Here is a 21,191-nt window from a genome sequence, read left to right on the forward strand (position 1 = left end):
CTACTGAACGCTGGCAGAAGACCTCAGACCTCCCAAAAGGCAAGAAACTCCCCACGTACCTGGGTAGGGCAAAAGAAAAAAGAATAAACAGAGACAAAAGGATAGGGACGGGACCTGCACCAGTGGGAGGGAGCTGTGAAGGAGGAAAGGTTTCCACATGCTAGGAGCCCCTTCTCGGGCGGAGACTGTGGGTGGCGGAGGTAGGGAGCTTCGGAGCCATGGAGGAGAGCACAGCAACAGGGGTGCGGAGGACAAAGCAGAGAGACTCCTACACAGAGGATCGGTGCCGACCGGCACTCACCAGCCCGAGAGGCTTGTCTGCTCACCCGCCGGGGTGGGCAGGTCTGGGAGCTGAGGCTCGGGCTTCGGTTGGAGCACAGGGAGAGGACTGGGGTTGGCGGCGTGAACACAGCCTGCAGGGCGTTAGTGCACCATGGCTAGCCAGGAGGGAGTCCGGGGAAAAGTCTGGACCTGCCTAAGAGGCAAGAGACTTTTTCTTCCCTCTGTTTCCTGGTGCGCGAGGAGAGGGGATTAAGAGCGCTGCTTAAAGGAGCTCCAGAGACGGGCGCGAGCCGCGGGTATCAGCGCGGACCCCAGAGACGGGCATGAGACGCTAAGGCTGCTGCTGCCGCCACCAAGAAGCCTGTGTGCGAGCACAGGTCACTCTACACACCCCTTCCGGGGAGCCTGTGCAGCCCGCCACTGCCAGGGTCCCGGGATCCAGGGACAACTTCCCCGGGAGAACGCACGGCGTGCCTCAGGCTGGTGCAACGTCACACCGGCCTCTGCCACTGCAGGCCCGCCCTGCACTCCGTATCCCTCCTTCCCCCAAGCCTGAGTGAGCCAGAGACCCCGAAACAGCGGCTCCTTTAACCCCGTCCTGTCTGAGTGAAGAACAGACGCCCTCCAGCGACCTACACGCAGAGGCAGGGCCAAATCCAAAGCTGAACCCCAGGAGCTGTGAGAACAAAGAAGAGAAAGGGAAATCTCTCCCAGCAGCCTCAGAAGCAGCGGATTAAAGCTCCACAATCAACTTGATGTACCCTGCATCTGTGGAATACATGAATAGACAATGAATCATCCCAAATTGAGGAGGTGGACTTTGAGAGCAAGATCTATGATTTTTTCTGCTTTTCCTCTTTTTGTGAGTGTGTATGTGTATGCTTCTGTGTGAGATTTTGTCTGTATAGCTTTGCTTCCACCATTTGTCCTAGGGTTCTATCCGTCCGTTGTTTTTTTAAAATTTTTTTCTTAATAATTATTTATTTTAATAACTTTATTATATTTTATCTTACTTTATTTTACTTTATCTTCTTTCTTTCTATTTTTCCTTCCTTCCCTCCTTCCTTCCTTCCCTCCTCCCTCCCTCCTTTCTTTCTTTCTACTTCTACTAATTCTTTCTTTCTACTTTTTCTCCCTTTTATTCTGAGCCGTGTGGATGAAAGGCTCTTGTGCTCAGCCAGGAGTCACTGCTGTGCCTCTGAGGTGGGAGAGCCAACTTCAGGACACTGGTCCACAAGAGACCTCCCAACTCCACATAACATCAAATGGTGAAAAACTCCCAGAGATCTCCATCTCAACACCAGCACCCAGCTTCACTCAACGACCAGCAAGCTACAGTGCTGGACACCCCATGCCAAACAACTAGCAAGACAGGAACACAAGCCCACCCATTAGCAGCGAGGCTGCCTAAAATCATAATAAGTCCACAGACACCCCAAAACATACCACCAGACGTGGACCTGCCCACCAGAAAGACAAGATCCAGCCTCATCCACCGGAACACAGGCACTAGTCCCCTCCACCAGGAAGCCTACACAACGCACTGAACCAACTTCAGCCACTGGGGACAGACACCAAAAACAACGGGAACTACGAACCTGCAGCCTGCAAAAAGGAGACCCCCAAACACAGTAAGATAAGCAAAATGAGAGGACAGAAAAACACACACCAGATGAAGGAGCAAGATAAAAACCCACCAGACCTACAAATGAAGAGGAAATAGGCAGTCTACCTGAAAAAGAGTTCAGAATAATGATAGCAAAGATGATCCAAAATCTTGGAAATACAATAGACAAAATGCAAGAAACATTTAACAAGGACCTAGAGGAACTAAAGATGAAACAAACAATGATGAACAACACAATAAATGAAATGAAAAATACTCTAGATGGGATCAATAGCAGAATAACTGAGGCAGAAGAACGGATAAGTGACCTGGAAGACAAAATAGTGGAAATAACTACTGCAGAGCAGAATAAAGAAAAAAGAATGAAAAGAACTGAGGACAGTCTCAGAGACCTCTGGGACAACATTAAATGCACCAACATTCGAATTATAGGGGTTCCAGAAGAAGAAGAGAAAAAGGGACTGAGAAAATATTTGAAGAGATTATAATTGAAAACTTCCCTAATATGGGAAAGGAAATAGTTAATCAAGTCCAGGAAGCACAGAGAGTCCCATACAGGATAAATCCAAGGAGAAATACGCCAAGACACATATTAATCAAACTGTCAAAAATTAAATACAAAGAAAACATATTAAAAGCAGCAAGGGGGGCTTCCCTGGTGGCGCAGTGGTTGAGGATCTGCCTGCCAATGCAGGGGACACGGGTTCGAGCCCTGGTCTGGGAAGATCCCACATGCCGCGGAGCAACTAGGCCCGTGAGCCACAACTACTGAGCCTGCACGTCTGGAGCCTGGACTCCGCAACAAGAGAGGCCGTGACAGTGAGAGGCCCACACACCACGATGAAGAGTGGCCCCCACTCGCCGCAACTAGAGAAAGCCCTCGCACAGAAACGAAGACCCAACACAGCCATAAATAAATAAATAAATAAAAATTTTAAAAAGCAGCAAGGGAAAAACAACAAATAACACACAAGGGAATCCCCATAAGGTTAACAGCTGATCTTTCAGCAGAAACTCTGCAAGCCAGAAGGGACTGGCAGGACATATTTAAAGTGATGAAGGGTGGGGCTTCCCTGGCGGCGCCGTGGTTGAGAGTCCGCCTGCCGAAGCAAGGGACATGGGTTTGTGCCCCGGTCCGGGAGGATCCCACATGCCACGGAGTGGCTGGGCCCGTGAGCCATGGCCACTGAGCCGGCGCGTCCAGAGCCTGTGCTCCACAATGGGAGAGGCCACAACAGTGAGAGGCCCGCGTACCACAAAAAAAAAAAGTGATGAAGGAGAAAAACCTGCAACCAAGATTACTCTACCCAGCAAGGATCTCATTCAGATTTGATGGAGAAATTTAAACCTTTAAGACAAGCAAAAGCTGAGAGAGTTCAGCACCACCAAACCAGCTTTACAACAAATGCTAAAGAAACTTCTCTAGGCAAGAGAAGGAAAAGACCTACAATAATGAACCCAAAACAATTAAGAAAATGGGAATAGGAACATACATATCGATAATTATCTTAAATGTAACTGAACTAAATGCTCCCACCAAAAGACACAGATTGGCTAAATGGATACAAAAACAAGACCCATATATATGCCATCTACAAGAGACCCACTTCAGACCTAGAGACACGTACAGACTGAAAGTAAGGGGATGGAAAAAGATATTCCATGCAAATGGAAACCAAAAGAAAGCTGGAGTAGCAATTCTCGTATCAGACAAAACAGACTTTAAAATAAAGACTATTAGAAGAGACAAAGAAGGACACTACATAATGATCAAGGGATCGATCGAAGAAGAAGATATAACAATTGTAAATATTTATGCACCCAACATAGGAGCACCTCAATACATAAGGCAATTACTAACAGCCATAAAAGGGGAAATCGACAGTAACACATTCATAGTAGGGGACTTAAACACCCCACTTTCACCAATGGACAGATCATCCAAAATGAAAATAAATAAGGAAACACAAACTTTAAATGATACATTAAACAAGATGGACTTAATTGATATTTATAGGACATTCCATCCAAAAACAACAGAATACACATTTTTCTCAAGTGCTCATGGAACATTCTCCAGGATAGATCATATCTTGGGTCACAAATCAAGCCTTGGTAAATTTAAGAAAATTTAAATTCTATCAAGTATCTTTTCCGACCACAATGCTATGAGACTAGATATCAATTACAGGAAAAGATCTGTAAAAATTACAAACACATGGAGGCTAAACAATATGCTACTAAATAACGAAGTGATCACTGGAGAAATCAAAGAGGAAATCAAAAAATACCTAGAAACAAATGACAAGGGAGACACGACGACCCAAAACCTATGGGATGCGGCAAAAGCAGTTCTAAGAGGGAAGTTTATAGCTATACAAGCGTACCTCAAGAAACAAGAAACATCTCAAATAACCTAACCTTGCACCTAAAGCAATTAGAGAAAGAAGAACAAAAAAACCCCAAAGTTAGTAGAAGGAAAGAAATCATAAAAATCAGATCAGAAATAAATGAAAAAGAAATGAAAGAAACGATAGCAAAGATCAATAAAAATAAAAGCTGGTTCTTTGAGAAGATAAACAAAATTGATAAACCATTAGCCACTCATCAAGAAAAAAAGGGAGAAGACTCAAATCAATAGAATTAGAAATGAAAAAGGAGAAGTAACAACTGACACTGCAGAAATACAAAAGATCATGAGAGATTACTACAAGCAACTCTATGCCAATAAAATGGACAACCTGGAAGAAATGGACAAATACCTAGTAATGCACAACCTTCCAATACTCAACCAGAAAGAAATAGAAAATATGAACAGACCAATCACAAGCACTGAAACGGAAACTGTGATTAAAAATCTTCCAACAAACAAAAGCCCAGAACCAGATGGCTTCACAGGCAAATTCTATCAAACATTTAGAGAAGAGCTAACACCTATCCTTCTCAAACTCTTCCAAAATATAGCAGAGAGAGGAACACTCCCAAACTCATTCTACGAGGCCACCATCACCCTGATACCAAAACCAGACAAGGATGTCACAAAGAAAGAAAACTACAGGCCAATATCACTGATGAACATAGATGCAAAAATCCTCAACAAAATACTAGCAAACAGAATCCAACAGCACATTAAAAGGATCATACACCATGATCAAGTGCGGTTTATTCCAGGAATGCAAGGATTCTTCAATATACGCAAATCAATCAATGTGATAAACCATATTAACAAATTGAAGGAGAAAAACCATATGATCATCTCAATAGATGCAGAGAAAGCTTTCGACAAAATTCAACACCCATTTATGATAAAAACCCTGCAGAAAGTAGGCAGAGGAAACTTTCCTCAACATAATAAAGGCCATATATGACAAATCCACAGCCAACATCGTCCTCAATGGTGAAAAAGTGAAAGCATTTCCACTAAGATCAGGAATAAGACAAGGTTGCCCACTCTCACTACTCTTATTCAACATAGTTTTGGAAGTTTTAGCCACAGCAATCAGAGAAGAAAAGAAAATAAAAGGAATCCAAATCGTAAAAGAAGAAGTAAAGCTGTCACTGTTTGCAGATGACATGATACTCTACATAGAGAATCCTAAAGATGCTACCAGAAAACTACTAGAGCTAATCAATGAATCTGGTAAAGTAGCAGGATACAAAATTAATGCACAGAAATCTCTGCCATTCCTATACACTAATGATGAAGAATCTGAAAGTGAAATTAAGAAAACACTCCCATTTACTACTGCAACAAAAAGAATAAAATATCTAGGACTAAACCTACCTAAGCAGACAAAAGACCTGTATGCAGAAAATTATAAGACACTGATGAAAGAAATTAAAGATGATACAAATAGATGGAGAGATATACCATGTTCTTGGATTGGAAGAATCAACATTTTGAAAATGACTCTACTACCCAAAGCAATCTACAGATTCAATGCAATCCCTATCAAACTACCACTGGCATTTTTCACAGAACTAGGACAAAAAATTTCACAATTTGTATGGAAACACAAAAGACCCCGAAAGCCAAAGTAATCCTGAGAACGAAAAACGGAGCTGGAGGAATCAGGCTCCCTGGCTTCAGACTATACTACAAAGCTATAGTAATCAAGACAGTATGGTACTGGCACAAAAACAGAAAGATAGATAAATGGAACAGGATAGAAAGCCCAGAGATAAACCCACGCACATATGGTCACCCTATCTTTGATAAAGGAGGCAGGAATATACAGTGGAGAAAGGACAGCCTCTTCAGTAAGTGGTGCTGGGAAAACTGGACAGGTACATTTAAAAGTATGAGGTTAGATCACTCCCTAACACCATACACAAAAATAAGCTCAAAATGGATTAAAGACCTAAATGTAAGGCCAGAAACTATCAAACTCTTAGAGGAAAACATAGGCAGAACACTCTACGACATAAATCACAGCAAGATCCTTTTTGACCCACCTCCTAGAGAAATGGAAATAAAAACAAAAATAAACAAATGGGACCTAATGAAACTTCAAAGCTTTTGCACAGCAAAGGAAACCACAAGACGAAAAGACAGCCCTCAGGATGGGAGAAAATATTTGCAAGTGAAGCAACTGACGAAGGATTAATCTCCAAAATTTATAAGCAGCTCATGCAGCTCAATAACAAAAAAACAAACAACCCAATCCAAAAATGGGCAGTAGACCTAAAGAGACATTTCTCCAAAGAAGATATACAGACTGCCAACAAACACATGAAAGAATGCTCAACATCATTAATCATTAGAGAAAATGCAAATCAAAACTACAATGAGATATCATCTCACACCAGTCAGAATGGCCATCATCAAAAAATCTACAAACAATAAATGCTGGAGTGGGTGCGTAGAAAAGGGAACCCTCTTGCACTGTTGGTACGAATGTAAACTGATACAGCCACTATGGAGAACAGTATGGAGGTTCCTTACAAATCTAAAAATAGAACTACCATACGACCCAGCAATCCCACTGCTGGGCATATACCCTGAGCAACCATAATTCAAAAACAGTCATGCACCAAAATGTTCATTGCAGCTCTATTTACAATAGCCCGGAGATGGAAACAACCTAAGTGTCCATCATCGGATGAATGGATAAAGAAGATGTGGCACATATATACAATGGAGTATTACTCAGCCATTAAAAGAAACGAAATTGAGTTATTTATAGTGAAGTGGATGGACCTAGAGACTGTCATACAGAGTGAAGTCAGAAAGAGAAAAATATCGTATATTAACGCATATATGTAGAATCTAGAAAAATGGTATAGATGACCTTAATTGCCAAGCAGAAATACAGAGACAGATGTAAAAAACAAATGTATGGATATGAAGGGGGAAAGGGGTGGGGTGGGAGGAATTGGGAGATTGGGATTGACACCTATACACTATCAATACTATGTATAGAATAGACAACTGATGGGAACACACTGTATAGCACAGGGAACTCTACTTAATGCACTGTAGTGTCCGAAGTGGAGGGGATATATGTATATGTACGGCCAATTCATTTTGCTGTGCAGAAGCTAACACAACGTTGTAAAGCAGCTATACCCCAATAAAAATTAATTAAAAGAAAAAAAATATCCCACATGCCACAACTGAAGATCCCACATGCTGCAGTGAAGATTCCACATGCCGCAACTAAGACCTGGCACAGCCAAATAAATAAATAAATATCTTTAAAAAATTTCCTGGAGTCCCTGTTAAAATTGAATTTCTTGTCACAATCTCCAGAGACTGATTCAACAGATTTGGGGGTGCTACTCAGAATCTGTGTTTAGAGCAATGACTAGCACATTGAGTAAATGCCCCATGAATGTTAGTTTTCAATGACATAACTGGATCCCGAATGAAGGAGCCACTGTCTTCTTCAATGCCTAACCCTACGGAGGGTCATTTCCAGACACCAAATGAGGAGGAACTTACACCAGTCTCTCTCAGACACACTCGGGGATGAGGCAGGGAAGCACACAGCAGTCTCATATCGTCATCCTGGAGCTGATTAATTCCCAGGCACAGTCAAGTCATTCCCTGGGTGCTGATGAGAAGCAAGGCCAGGTCCTGACAGTGGGCCGCCGACAGGCTGCATTTCTCCAGGCTGTGGGAGGTGAAGACGCAAGGTGAGCCACAGCTATGCCCGGTTTCCTATCTCCTTCTCAAACTCTCAGTCCCTTGGGCCATACATCTGGGACCCAAAATCATGGAAAGGTTAAATTAGATACGGAACATAATTTTCATGGAGGAGAATAATGTGGGTAAAGGTAAGATTTTTCATTCTCATTCCTACTGACCTTTAGGGCAGATCATTCTTGATCGTAGGGGGCCCTCCAGACATCATAGGATATTGATCACACCTGGTCAATGCCAGGAGCACGAGATTACCCACTAGATGCCAGGAGCATCCTCCCTTCCCAAAGCTGAAAGACACTGCCTAATGTTCCCAGTGGGGACAAAACTGGCCCTCGCTGAAAACCACTGTGTTTGGAGGAGGCTGGCAGAAGCCTAAGGAGGTTATACAAAAGAAGCTGATGGTCAAGATGCCCAAGACCAAGGTGAAGGCAAAGCTGGCTGAGATGGAGCCCTAAGGAGAACGGTGAGAAGGATGAAGATGACAAGAACTGTGTGAGCGGGATGGGGGACCAACAGGGGGATCCCCAAGCCTCCCAAAACACAGTCCCACTGCCAACCCCACACTGCCACTCAAACTTGCAAAGAAAGTATTTTTGAAAAAGCAGGAGGACTTACGACAGCTGCTTCAGGGGGCACTTGGACATCCCAATGGGCCCCTGCAGTCTTTTCAGCTCAATGTTAGAGAGATCATCGTCTCCCAGGCTGAGGAATTTCAGACTTGAGTTCTTGCTGAGTTCCATAAAGAGCTGATGACAAACCCTAGGGGTGAGGCCACACACGACTCCAACCTGTCAAAGAGGCCCCAGGATAGGCAGTTACTCCTGGGAAGAGTGGTCTTTGTTTAGAGACCCCCTTGCTCCATGAACAAGAGCTGATTTCTCCCTGTTTCTCATCCCTTCAAAGACAAGATGGCTACACCCTTTCAAGTTAGTGCTACTCAGAGTGTGGTCCACAGTCCGGCATCACCTCAGAGTCTATTAAAAATGCTAGTTATGAGGCCCCTCAATAGACCTGCTGGATCCTGGGGGTGGATTCCAGGAATCCGTGTTTTAACATGCCCCCTTGAGTGATTCTGATACACGTTAAAATTTGAGAACAACTGCTCTACACCCATGCATTTTTTTCCCTCTTTGCTAGTCTTTCTCTGTATTCTTTTCCTGCAGTGTTGACCCCTGTCCTCCCAATGAATCATCAAACCTACGTGTGATCTTGGGGACAGATCTGGAAGAGCAAAGACTTACCACAGATACTTGAGGTTGCAGGCTGAGTGCCTCAAAGTTCTAAAAATCATCTTGGACACAGTAATTCCTAGGTTGTTAGAGCTCAGATCCAGGTGGGTCAGCTTGTGGTTACCATGAAGCACGATGACAAGCTCCTTCAGAATCTTCACAGGAGACACCAACTTGCACCTGAGGAAGAGAGGCAGTGAGAAAGTTTTGGGAGAGGAGCCTGCTTCCTCATCTTTCCTTTCTAACACACATAACAGATAACAGATGCTCAATAAATATCTATTGATCTACAAGGATGATGTACAAGACATAAGAGGAGGGACTTCCCTGGTGGCGTAGTGGTTAAGAATCCACCTGCCAATGCAGGGGACACAGGTTCGAGCCCTGGTCCAGGAAGATCCCACATGCCGCGGAGCAACTAAGCCCGTGCACCACAACTACTGAGGCTGTGCTCTAGAGCCCATGCTCTGCAACAAGAGAAGTCACCACAATGAGAAGCCCACGCACCACAACAAAGAGTAGCCCCCGCTCGCCACAACTAGAGAAAGCTCATGTGCAGCAACGAAGACCCAAAGCGGCCAAAAATAAATTTAATTAATTTTTTAAAACAAAAAAACATAAGAGGAGTCCAAACACTGATTTGAGTCGTCAACTAAAATGTTGAAAAGGCAATCTCAAATATGATCACTAAGCTCAGTTGGATGTATGAAGTCAGGAATCCATCCTCTCCCCACTCCTCCCCAGATCTAATGTAAGATGTCCTGGGGCTGCCGACACTCTTCTAGGGAGGCGACCACCCATCCCACACCAACCCAGAGAGGACTGGTGAGAACAACTCTCTCGTTTTTTTCTTGAACTTGTTTCTCCTTATCTTGAGAACTAAGTTATAGAATGAAAATAGAAGAAAAGAAATGAAAGAAAGGAAAGGGAAGAAAGGAAGGAAGGAAGGAAGGAAGGAAGGAAGGAAGGAAGGAAGGGAGGGAAAGAAAGAAAGGAAGAAAGAAAGAAAGAGAAAGAAAGAAAAAGAAAGGGAGGGAGGGAGAGGGGAGGGGAGGGGAGAGAGAGGGAGGAAGAGGGAAGGAGGGAGAGGGAGGGAGAGGGAGGGAGAGGGAGGGAGGGGGAGGGAGGGGGAGGGAGGGGGAGGGAGGGGGAGGGAGGGGAGGGAGGGGAGGGAGGGGGAGGGAGGGGGAGGGAGGGGGAGGGGGGGAGAGGGAGGGAGGGAGAGAGGGAGAAAGAGAGAGAAAGGGAAGGAAGGAAGGAAGGAAGGGAGGGAGGGAGGGAGGGAGGGAGGGAGGGAGGGAGGGAGGGAGGGAGGGAGGGAGGGAGGGAGGGGACGTCAAAGGCTGTTTAAGCCTGCCACCCGTGTATTTGATCCGGTTCACTCAACACACAGAAGTGTGAGGAAAAACATCATCGTCAACTCTTCTGCTCTTAAATCATTGAATCAGTGCCTGCATCTGATTTTTAGACCTTGAGGCATGACCTTGAGAAAGGTGGAGGAGAAGTAGGATAGAGTTAGTTGTCCTAGACTCCAGAACAACTAACCAAATTCCATCTCAAATTCCACTCTGAGTACTACTTGCTGTGTCCTTTATCAGTTAATTTCTTCCCTGGCTTCTCCCTCAAGGTCGAACTCCACCTGCTAATTCTTCCCTATCTTTGAGCCAGATTTGAGAATCTGTCGTTTCTACTTGCAGCATGCTACAGGACCACTAAGTTTCAATCCCAAATTATGCTTCATATCCAATGTACAGATCTTTACTCAAATATCTTTCAGGTAGATACGGAAGGCAGAGGGGGCCTCCCCTATCTAAAACTGCAAAGCTTCCCTCTTTCACACCCTTTCTGAGTTGCTGAACTGATTTCCTTCTGCTTTGGGAGATGTCACCATCTCATACACCATCCTGATTATTTAAGTTTGTTTCTCCAACCCAGTGTAGGCTCCATGAAGGCAAGAATTACCTGTTCTGTTCACTGTTATAACCCCAGAACAGATAACAGATGCTCAATAAATATCTATTGAATGAATAAATGCTGTACCACAAATGACTCACCTTTCCTTAAGACACAGAGCACGTCTCATGGACTCCACATACCTTTAGCTCTTCTCAAACACTTGGCCCCTACCATGCCCTAGAAATTTTCTATTCCTTCATATTTGGCTCAAAAACCAGTCCACCTTAAACGTCTTAAGGAAAAAGTAGTTTGTCTACATGTATCTCTAGTGCAAGATAGATTGCCCTTTTTTAGTTAAAAATATGAGATGAATTATTTTTTTGAGTCATCATTTTTAGTTTCACAATGGTACCCTAAATATTCCATCTTCTATGTTTTGTGGGTATTTCCTCTCAGAAAATCACACTGTACAACTTTCTGTGATGCCAGAACCCCCCATCTGAGTTGCCGCTGTGATACCTAAACTATTAAAGGTTCAGCTTCAAATAAACCAAGCAGAAATAAAGGATGCCATTTACAAGGGAATGTCATATACTAACTGAATTCTAACGCCATATTCATGACAATAATTGAGTTGTGAATGGCTCTAAAACAATGTGCTCTAGAATGGTCAAATCCCTTCTGACCAACTTGCCATTTACTGCCGTAGCAGATGGCTATTTTTTTAAATTTCAATCTACTTTGCCTAATTAGTGGCTTCATGAATGTAAGTCCCTTTATTTTATTCTCCTTCGTACCTAGCTTACTTTCTGGCCAATAGATAACTCACGGCAGTCATCAAAAAAAAAAAAAAAAGTGGGTTATTCTCCTATTGCATTCTTCAAACCACGAGAGTCTCACACTTACGTCAGTTTTTGGAGTTTGCACCTTGGATTTCTCAGCTTATAACAGAGTTCCTTCATAGATGAAGTATTACGCTTGCTGTTAGGTCCAGCTCTCTCATGTTCCCATTGCAAAACACAGAGCAAATGTCCTCCCACTGATGTTTCCTGAAATCGGCAACCCCTGTCCTTTGTGAGGGAGAGAGAGAAGGCTGATGAGAGTAAATAAAACTCAACCAACACCCAGAATATGATCTACAGGAGGCAAGAAAAGACCTTAACCAAAGAGACTCACTGGAGTTCTGAATAGGAAAATGTGCAACCAAAAAAGCATAGTTCGCACAACACCAGGTGTTTTATTCCCACAATCCTTAACAATTCTTTTTGGAGGAAAGCAACCACGTAAGTGAGGCGGGCCACAGGTATAATCCTTAAGAGTTCAGACTTAAAGTTAAATAGACTTAAGACAGATTCAGAGTTCTGCCTCTTAGTATTTAATCTCTGTGCTCCACTTTTCAATCTCCAAAATGTGCCTAGTAAAATTAACTCTCAGGCTTCCCTGGTGGCGCAGTGGTTGAGAGTCCGCCTGCCGATGCAGAGGACACGGGTTCGTGCCCCGGTCCGGGAAGATCCCACATGCCGCGGAGCGGCTGGGACCGTGAGCCATGGCCGCTGAGCCTGCGTGTCCTGAGCCTGTGCCCCGCAATGGGAGAGGCCACAACAGTAAGAGGCCCGCGTACGGCAAAAAAAAAAAAAAATTAACTCTCATAGGATTTTGTGATGATTAAAGAAGATTCATGCAAATATTTAGATCTTAGAATTATTAGAATTCTAATTATTTAGAATTTTGCTTATGCAGTAGGCTCTCAACGTTAACAATAAAAGAGCAATACAGTCAGAAATTACATTTTTTTATCTCAGATGAGAAGAGGGAAGTAAAACAAAGAATATATTCTGAAAGCACCTGGAGGATATATAAAGTTCTACTCCATAGTCCAGAATTGTAACTGGTTAAAGTAGTTTCCAACCTTAAGTGTACTTGTATGTGTGTGCGTGTGTGTTGTGTATACACGCCTGTACTTTCATGTGTTTAACACCCCAGTTAATACTGATATACAGAGTTTAAAACCACTGAGGAGAAAAAGCAGTAAGAAGCTGTGCTGTAGAAAAGTAGGACATAACCCAACATCAGAAGATCTGTTACGAACTTTAGGGAAGGTCTTAAACTTCCTTAAGTCATGCATAAAGTGAGGACTGTTGTCTGGGCATTAATTCTCATAACAAACGGAATGATCCTTAGAAAATCACTTATAGTAAAGGGCACTTACTCACATGACCCAACAGTGAATGCTACCTAAATCAAGTCCCCTACTTAAGTTTTACGGATTCCAAATAGGACAAATGATAGTCTTATGTGCATTGGACATTAATTACCCCAGACCCCCAAACCAAGCATCTTACTAATACTCCAATGTGGGTGAACACAAAGCAATTAGTCTACTCAGAATCTTAACTTGTTCAATCCAAATTGGACTAGTGCTTCTTATAGATTTGAGGGTTAAACAGGAAAGGATCTGAGACATGAACAGCAGCTCCTGTCTCAAGATAAGAATTTAGAAAACATTCCCGGGACCTGAAATAAGTAGCAGAACGGTCAGGTTTCCTTACCTTCCAGCTCAGAAGCCAGAAGTGTCAGTGATGGGATAAGGTCGTAGGAGAAGAACCAAAAGTGGCTCAAGGATTTTTAAGTTTCTTCTTCCAGGAGGACAAAGGGACAAACTCATCAGAACAAGCTTGAAGATTTCGTCGACACCACCGGTCCCACCCTGGCTCCAATGTATGCTCAAAGGAGAGGCATACAGCATTTTATTTAAGGTCTGGAGCTCCGAAAGGGAGCTGGGCTACTTAACAGTCACATTGACTAAGAAAATTGTGCTTTTATTCTGCCGTTTTCTCATCTCTGAATGACAATAAGAGATCCCCCTCCATTGAGTTATGGGCATCATTTTGACACAAGTAGGTGTTATAGTACAATGCCTGGCACATACACCTTCAACACGCAGTGCCTGAGATATAAAATCTACCTCTAAGTAGATGAGTAGAGTACCCAGGGAATCCTCCATGACACCTAAAGGAAAATGTTCTCACAGACTGGAGCTGATCTAGAATGTCGGGTCAATCATAACCATTGATAACACAACCACAGACCCCCAGTTTTTCGTGGAAGAACTTGGGCAGAGCCTGTGAAGATGAGAGAAACTTAGGGAAGGGACGGTTTTGCATGACTCACTCCAGAGTTTCCAAGGCAGAAGCTAATTTCATCTCAAGGATGGGACCGCTGACAGAGAGCCTCGGCTTATGTAACTTTTGACAGTGCTTTAGGCAAAAGGAAGAAACCTGGAGGCGCTGATACCCATGAATGTCGAGATCAGCTTCAAGGAGGTGATTCAAAATCTGCCTTATAAAATTTTCGTCCTGAGTCTCACATAAGCACTGGAAGAATTGTAGGAATCCGAAGTGGACTGAGACAGCATCACGCTTCTCCAACCCTTCTGCCCGATCTAATAATTCGTCCATTACCCTGGGAGACATTTCACCGCGTAAAGTATCTTCTAGCTCTCTTGCTAGGTCTGTATTTAAAAGACCAAAGGATAAAAGAGCCATCTGATGCCAGCAGAAGTTTGTGTTAGCAAAGGCGTCATTCAGGAACACCCTCATCTCTTGATGCTTTGAGGGACCACCAAGGGATCCTCTTGTTCCCCAGAGCACATAAAACACGGCCCCCCAAAATGCCTGGAAACCTTGGTGAGTGAAAGAAATGCGCTCTTCACGGTCACTGACCTTTCGAAGAATATTCAACCTCAAGAGAGAATCAGTAAAAGAGGCTTCCAGATGCCCTTGTTCCATGACCTCTTTTGCAAATGTGAAGTTTGAGAATCACATCCCCTCTGCAGCCAGAGAGCACAAGGCTCTCCACTGTTCCGGCAAGCTCTGATATGACAAGCTCACCTCCACTGTGGCAAAGAAGCTGCAGAAAAAATAGGCATGGATGCTGGTGGTGGTCTGTGTGGCCAGCCGGAAAGAAGGATTACTTGCCGTCTGCCACTTCAGGCTGGAACACACAGTCCAGCACACCAGCGGGGCAGAGCAGGAACCAAAAAGAGTTTCCATTTTTCTTAACCAATTCAAGATTTTATGAGCTTTGTCTAGGTCACCAAAGAACTTGATGAAATACTCCTCCCGGTCTCCCTCTGTGAACCCTGAGACGACAACCGATTCTCTCCCCAAGCTTCATGGATTCACTAACAAATGTTTAAGATCTTGATTACCATAGTCTCTGGTCGTTATCAGTAAGGTAGCTGTGGGAACCAACTCCTTCTTCAACAAGGGGAGTAGGATTCCGGCCACTGGGAGCTGCTGGTACCAGTCTGTACAGGGTGGGCTTTCGTACAAGTTGGAAGACACAGTCATTTCTTCAAAGCCATCAGTGACAAACAGGAGCCTATCGGGATCTCTCCTGAACTCTTCAATGGGGACCTGAGAGTCAGGCCAGTCCCAGGAAAGCAGGCAAGCAAAGGTGGTGTTCACGATCTCTCCCACTTTATGGCAGCTGATGTAGAAAACATAGGAGAACGGGTGCTGAAAGAGTATGTCCTCTTCCCAGTGTAGCATGACCTTCATGGCCAGGGTAGTCCCCCCAACACCCGCCAGGCCCTCCAATGCTATCGTCGGTGGCTGGGCTCCAGGCCGGCTCGGATGCAGTAGTCTCCTGGGCTCTCTGGGTCCCTGCTCCCCCGTGTTGTGGAGATATATATGGTCATCAGGCCAAGGGCTGCTGTCCCACAGAACCAATACTTTCATCCTCATCTTCTCTCTGTATCTTCTTCTGTGAGCTAAAACAGAAGGGGGGCAAAAGAGACGGCCAAAAGGCACATGAAAGGATACTCAACACTGTTAATTATCAGAGCAATGCAAATCAAAACTATAACGAGTTATCACCTCACACCAGCCAACATGGCCATCATCAAAAAATCTATAAATCTATAAATAGTGTGGAGAAAAGGGAACCCTCCTACACTGTTGGTGGGAATGTAAATTGGTATAGCCACTATGGAGAACAGTATGGAGGTTCCTTAAAAAACTCAAAATAGGGCTTCCCTGGTGGCGCAGTGGTTGAGAGCCTGCCTGCCGATGCAGGGGACACGGGTTCGTGCCCCGGTCCGGGAAGATCCCACACGCCGCGGGGCGGCTGGGCCCGTGAGCCACGGCCGCTGAGCCTGCGCGTCCGGAGCCTGTGCTCTGCAGCGGGAGAGGCCACAGCAGTGAGAGGCCCGCGTACCGCCAAAAAAAAAAAAAAAAAAAAAAACTCAAAATAGAGCTACCATATGCCCATTCCTGGGCATGTATCTGAAGAAAACCATAATCTGAAGGGATACATGCACCCCAACGTTCACTGAAGCATTATTTATGATAGTCAAGACATAGAAGCAACCTAAATGTCCATCAACAGAGGAGTGGATATATATATATGTGAATCACTGTGCTGTATAACTGAAACTAACACAACATTGTACATCAATTATACTTCAATTTAAAAAGAAAGTGGAATTCAAGATTAAATGGAGTCCCAGGATGGCAGCTATGTGGCAACCGATATGGAATGGAGAAGGATATGCGGCTTCTGGAAACTGTCTAGAAATTATGACAAGGGAGCCGACTGATTCCTTGATATGTTTGATGGTGTTATGCTCCCCAAAGAACTTTGGGGTGATGTAATGGTCGTTGCATAGAAAGTTAAAACAAAACAAAGCAATGATTACCTCAAACAATAATAGAAAATGGGGGCTTCTCTGCTGGTGCAGTGGTTAAGAATCTGCCTGCTAATGCAGGGGACACAGGTTCAAGCCCTGGTCCAGGAAGATCCCACATGCCACAGAGCAACTAAGCCTGTGCACAACTATTGAGCCTGCGATCTAGCGCCCGAGTGCCACAAGTACTAAGCCACGCACCACAACTACAGAAGCCCACATGCCTAGAGCCTGTGCTCTGCGACCAGAGAAGCCACTGCAATGAGAAGCCCATGGGCCACAATAAAGAGTAGTCCCCGCTCACCACAATTAGACAGAGCCCACGAACAGCAACGAAGACCCAACGCAGCCAAAAATAAACTAAAATTTTTTTTTTTTTTTTTTTTGCAGTACACGGGCCTCTCACTGTTGTGGCCTCTCCCGTTGCGGAGCACAGGGTCCGGACGCGCAGGATCAGCTGCCACGGCTCACGGGCCCAGCCGCTCTGCAGCTCGTGGGATCTTCCTAGACCAGGGCATGAACCCGTGTCCCCTGCATCGGCAGGCGGACTCTCAACCGCTGTGCCACCAGGGAAGCCCAATAAACTAAATAAATTTTTTTTTTAAATAGAAAATGGTTCCCCCAAAAAGGCATGTGTAGTGGGCTCAACAGTGACCCCCCAAAAGATATATCCACATCTGAATCCCCAGAACCTTATGTGACAAAAGATGTGATTAAGGACCTTGAGGCGAGAAGCTTACCCTGGATTGCGCCCAATGCAATCAGATGTGTTTCCATAAAAGAGAGGCAGAGAGAATTCCGAGACAAAAGAGGAGGCCATGTGACCACAGAGGTGGGAATTGAAGTGATGCTCCCACAACCCCAGGAATGCCAACAGCCACAGGAAGCTGGAAAGATGAAGGACCTATTCTCTCCCCAAGCTTCTGGAGGAAGCACAGCCCTGCTGACCCCTTGGTTTTGGACATTTTCTCTCCAGCGCTTAGAAAATAAAAATAAACGTCTACTGTTTAAGCACCCAGTCTGTGTTAGTTTATTACAGCAGCCCTAGAAAATGAATATAGCATGTAATCCTGATTAATTACATGGGTCAGCATTGACTTATATCCACATGACACTCAATACCTGTTCCTCCAAATCATACTTTTATTGGAGGATAAATGAGAAGAGATACTTACCTGCCATGATGAGTCAGCAGATAATTGATTGAAAACCCAAGAAATGGCAGTATATGTTAATCACTTATGAACATAGAAATAAACAGCCGAACTGGCAGCCAAGAGAGGCTGTGGTTGATTCCACAGAAGTCCAGGGTTGGGCAAAGGATCAATGCTTCTCATTGCAAGTTTTGCATTTTCTGTGATTCTTTTTGGATTATACACAAGTACAGCATGTATTTCTTTGATGCAACTTAACTTGTTCCATCACAGTAGGTATTAGTTTGTCCGTGTGAAAAATCTCCATGGGGCCACCAATACAAAAAAATACAGCTCCATTACTCACAATAGCCAAAATATGGAAGCAACTTCTGTGTCCATCAGCAGGTGAATGGATAAGGAAGATGTGGAACATATACACAATGGATTATTACTCAGCCATACAAAGAAAGAAATTTTGCCACTGTAGTGACATGGATGGACTTGGAGGGTATTATGCTCAGTGAAGTAAGTCAGACAGAGAAAGACAGATACTATACAATATCACTTACATGTGGCATCTAAAAAATGCAAAAAACCTAGAGATAGTAACAAAAAAGCAGCAGACTCGCAGATATAGAGAACAAACTAGTAGTTGCCAGTGGCGAAAGGGAAGCAGGGAGGGCTAGTAGAGAGGGTGGGGGACTGGGGTGTACAAACTATTGTGTGTGAGATAGGCTACAAGGATGTAGTGTACAACACGGGGAATATAGCTAAGTTTGTAATAACTGTAAAGAGAGGGCAACCTTTAAAAATTGTGGGAAAAATTTAAAAAATACATATACCTATTAATGCAACACAAAGACCAGAAACAGACACTGGTATCTCAGACCTTGGAGGGGACCCAGAGGAAATGTCCAGTTTATGGTAACCTATTCCTCAGTAGGCAGCCCAGGAAGAACAGATTGGCAAGTTTCTGGCAGACCATAAATTGAAGACAGTTTCAAAGGAGGTGGCCAATGTGGAACCCATAAAATGAATGTTCCATCAAGCAATTTGTCTGTAATCATCACAAAGTAGTAGCCAAACCTGTTTCTTCTTCCAGCATCTCTGGTTCTTCTTGGTTTGGATCTTGGGGTCCCCATACCTGTGCCATCTCTGAAATAAAAGTGATGATGGGGTAGTGAGATTTCCCCTGGCTGAAAAAAAAAGTTAATAATGGGGCTTCCCTGGTGGCACAGTGGTTGAGAGTCGATGCAGGGTACACGGGTTCGTGCCCTAGTCCGGGAAGATCCCACATGCCGCGGAGCGGCTGGGCCCGTGAGCCATGGCCGCTGAGCCTGCGCTCCGCAACAGAAGCCACAACGGTGAGAGGCCCGCGTACCGCAGAAAAAAACAAAAAAAGAAAGTTAATAGTGATGGATGGTCTTAGGAGAACCAACCATTTCTCTGACAGACTTGGAACTGAAGAGACTGAAAATCGTTATCTTCAAGCCTCATCAACCCAACTACTTTGGAAACATACTACTTTGCAAAGACCACAGCACACAGTAAGAGCACATCCCTGCCTGGGGGCCTTGATGCAGCCAGCCTCCTGTCTGGAACGCTCTCCCCCAGCCCCAACATCCACTTGGCTCATTCACTCCCTTCCGAGTCTCTGCTCGAATCTTAGCGCCTCAGTGGTGCCTGATGGTCCCGATCAACACTGCACCTGATTCCTGAAGCACACACCTTAGGCAGACCCCACCTGCCCTCCCAACCACTGTCCACTGCGTTTGTCACCTTCTAGCACACCCTATGATGTACTTATTCATCACGTCCATTACCCGTCTCCCCACACCAGAGGAGGAGACCGGTCGCCAACCTGTGTTTGTTCACTGATGTACCCCAAGTGTGCAGAGCAATGCCAGCACACAGAAGCCACTCTAATATTTGGGAAATAAAATGCCACGGAAGAAAAGCACCGAGAAATGGTCTAACCCCAGCCCCCTGATGTGTTTCACATAACCACTCACAAAGTCCTATTCTCAAAAACTAAAAGGACCCCTTCCATGTCTCCCCATGCACCATATGATCCAGCAATCCCACTCCTGGGCATATTATCTGGAGAAAACCATAATCCAAAAAGACACATGCACCCCAATGTTCATTGCAGCACTATTTACAATAGCCAGGTCACGGAATCAACCTAAGTGTCCATCGACAGACTAATGGATAAAGAAGATGTGGCACATATGTACAATGGAGTGTTACTCAGCCATAAAAAACAATGAAATGATACCATCTGCAGCAACGTGGATGCAACTAGAGGTTACCACACTAAGTAAGTCAGATGGAGAAAGACACATACCATATATCACTCATGTGTGGAATCTAATGTTTTTAAAAATGGTACAAATGAACTTATCCACACAACAGAAACAGACTTACAGTTATCAAAAACAAACTTACGGTTACCAAGAGAGGGAACACTGGGGAGGAGGGATAGATTGAGGAGTTTGGGATTGACATCCACACAGGATAGATAACCAACAAGGACCTACTGTACGGCACAGGAAAATCTACTCACTATTCTATGATAACCTATGTGGGAAAAGTATCTAAAAAAGAATGAATATATGTATAGGTATAACTGAATCGCTTTGCTGTACCCCTGAAACATTGTAAATCAACTATACTCCAATAGAACTAAAATTTTTAAAAAATCAGAAAGTACCAAAAAAAAAAAAGCTGGGCTGTTCCAAATGAACAGCCTGGAATTTAAATCTAATTTCTTAATTAAAGGAAAAAACAGTTCTCACTTCCCTTTGGCCATCTATGGAAGCCTGTTGAACTAAAGATTCACCCCTTCTCCCAGATCTCATGAACTAGTCTTGGTGGGGTGGAGGGTGTGTACAGTGAGATGCTAAAGACCCTCCCACTTCGATACTGCCTGTCTGGCATCACCGTCAGTGATGATGTAGGATCTGGAAACCACCAGGGAAGGTGATACTGTTAAGAGAAAAACTGTCCCAAAGATGAACAAATGATTGAGAATCTACACTGAACCCAATGCCTTGTAAGTTTTCACCCTAGAAACTCAGTTAGGTGCAGCTAGCTGTTTTCAATAAGAGAGAACGGGGCCCCGTGGTACATAACTTGTCCTGGGTTACAATTGGTGACGTGGAACCAGCCTTTGAATCCAGCT

The 21,191-nt window shown here is 44.3% G+C and overlaps 1 protein-coding gene across 1 annotated transcript; it reads right to left on the reverse strand.

Annotated features, from left to right (window-relative positions):
* Positions 1-7,820: 7,820 nt before the first annotated feature.
* NLRP13 (NLR family pyrin domain containing 13) lies at positions 7,821-19,160 on the reverse strand. Its single transcript, XM_032613324.1, is given in 6 exon segments — positions 7,821-8,025; positions 9,299-9,466; positions 12,089-12,170; positions 12,173-12,231; positions 15,005-15,956; positions 19,094-19,160. Coding segments are annotated over 6 exon segments (1,533 nt in total).
* Positions 19,161-21,191: the final 2,031 nt, after the last annotated feature.

This window comes from Phocoena sinus, chromosome 19 (assembly GCF_008692025.1).
Source record: "Phocoena sinus isolate mPhoSin1 chromosome 19, mPhoSin1.pri, whole genome shotgun sequence".
Lineage (NCBI taxonomy): Eukaryota > Metazoa > Chordata > Mammalia > Artiodactyla > Phocoenidae > Phocoena > Phocoena sinus.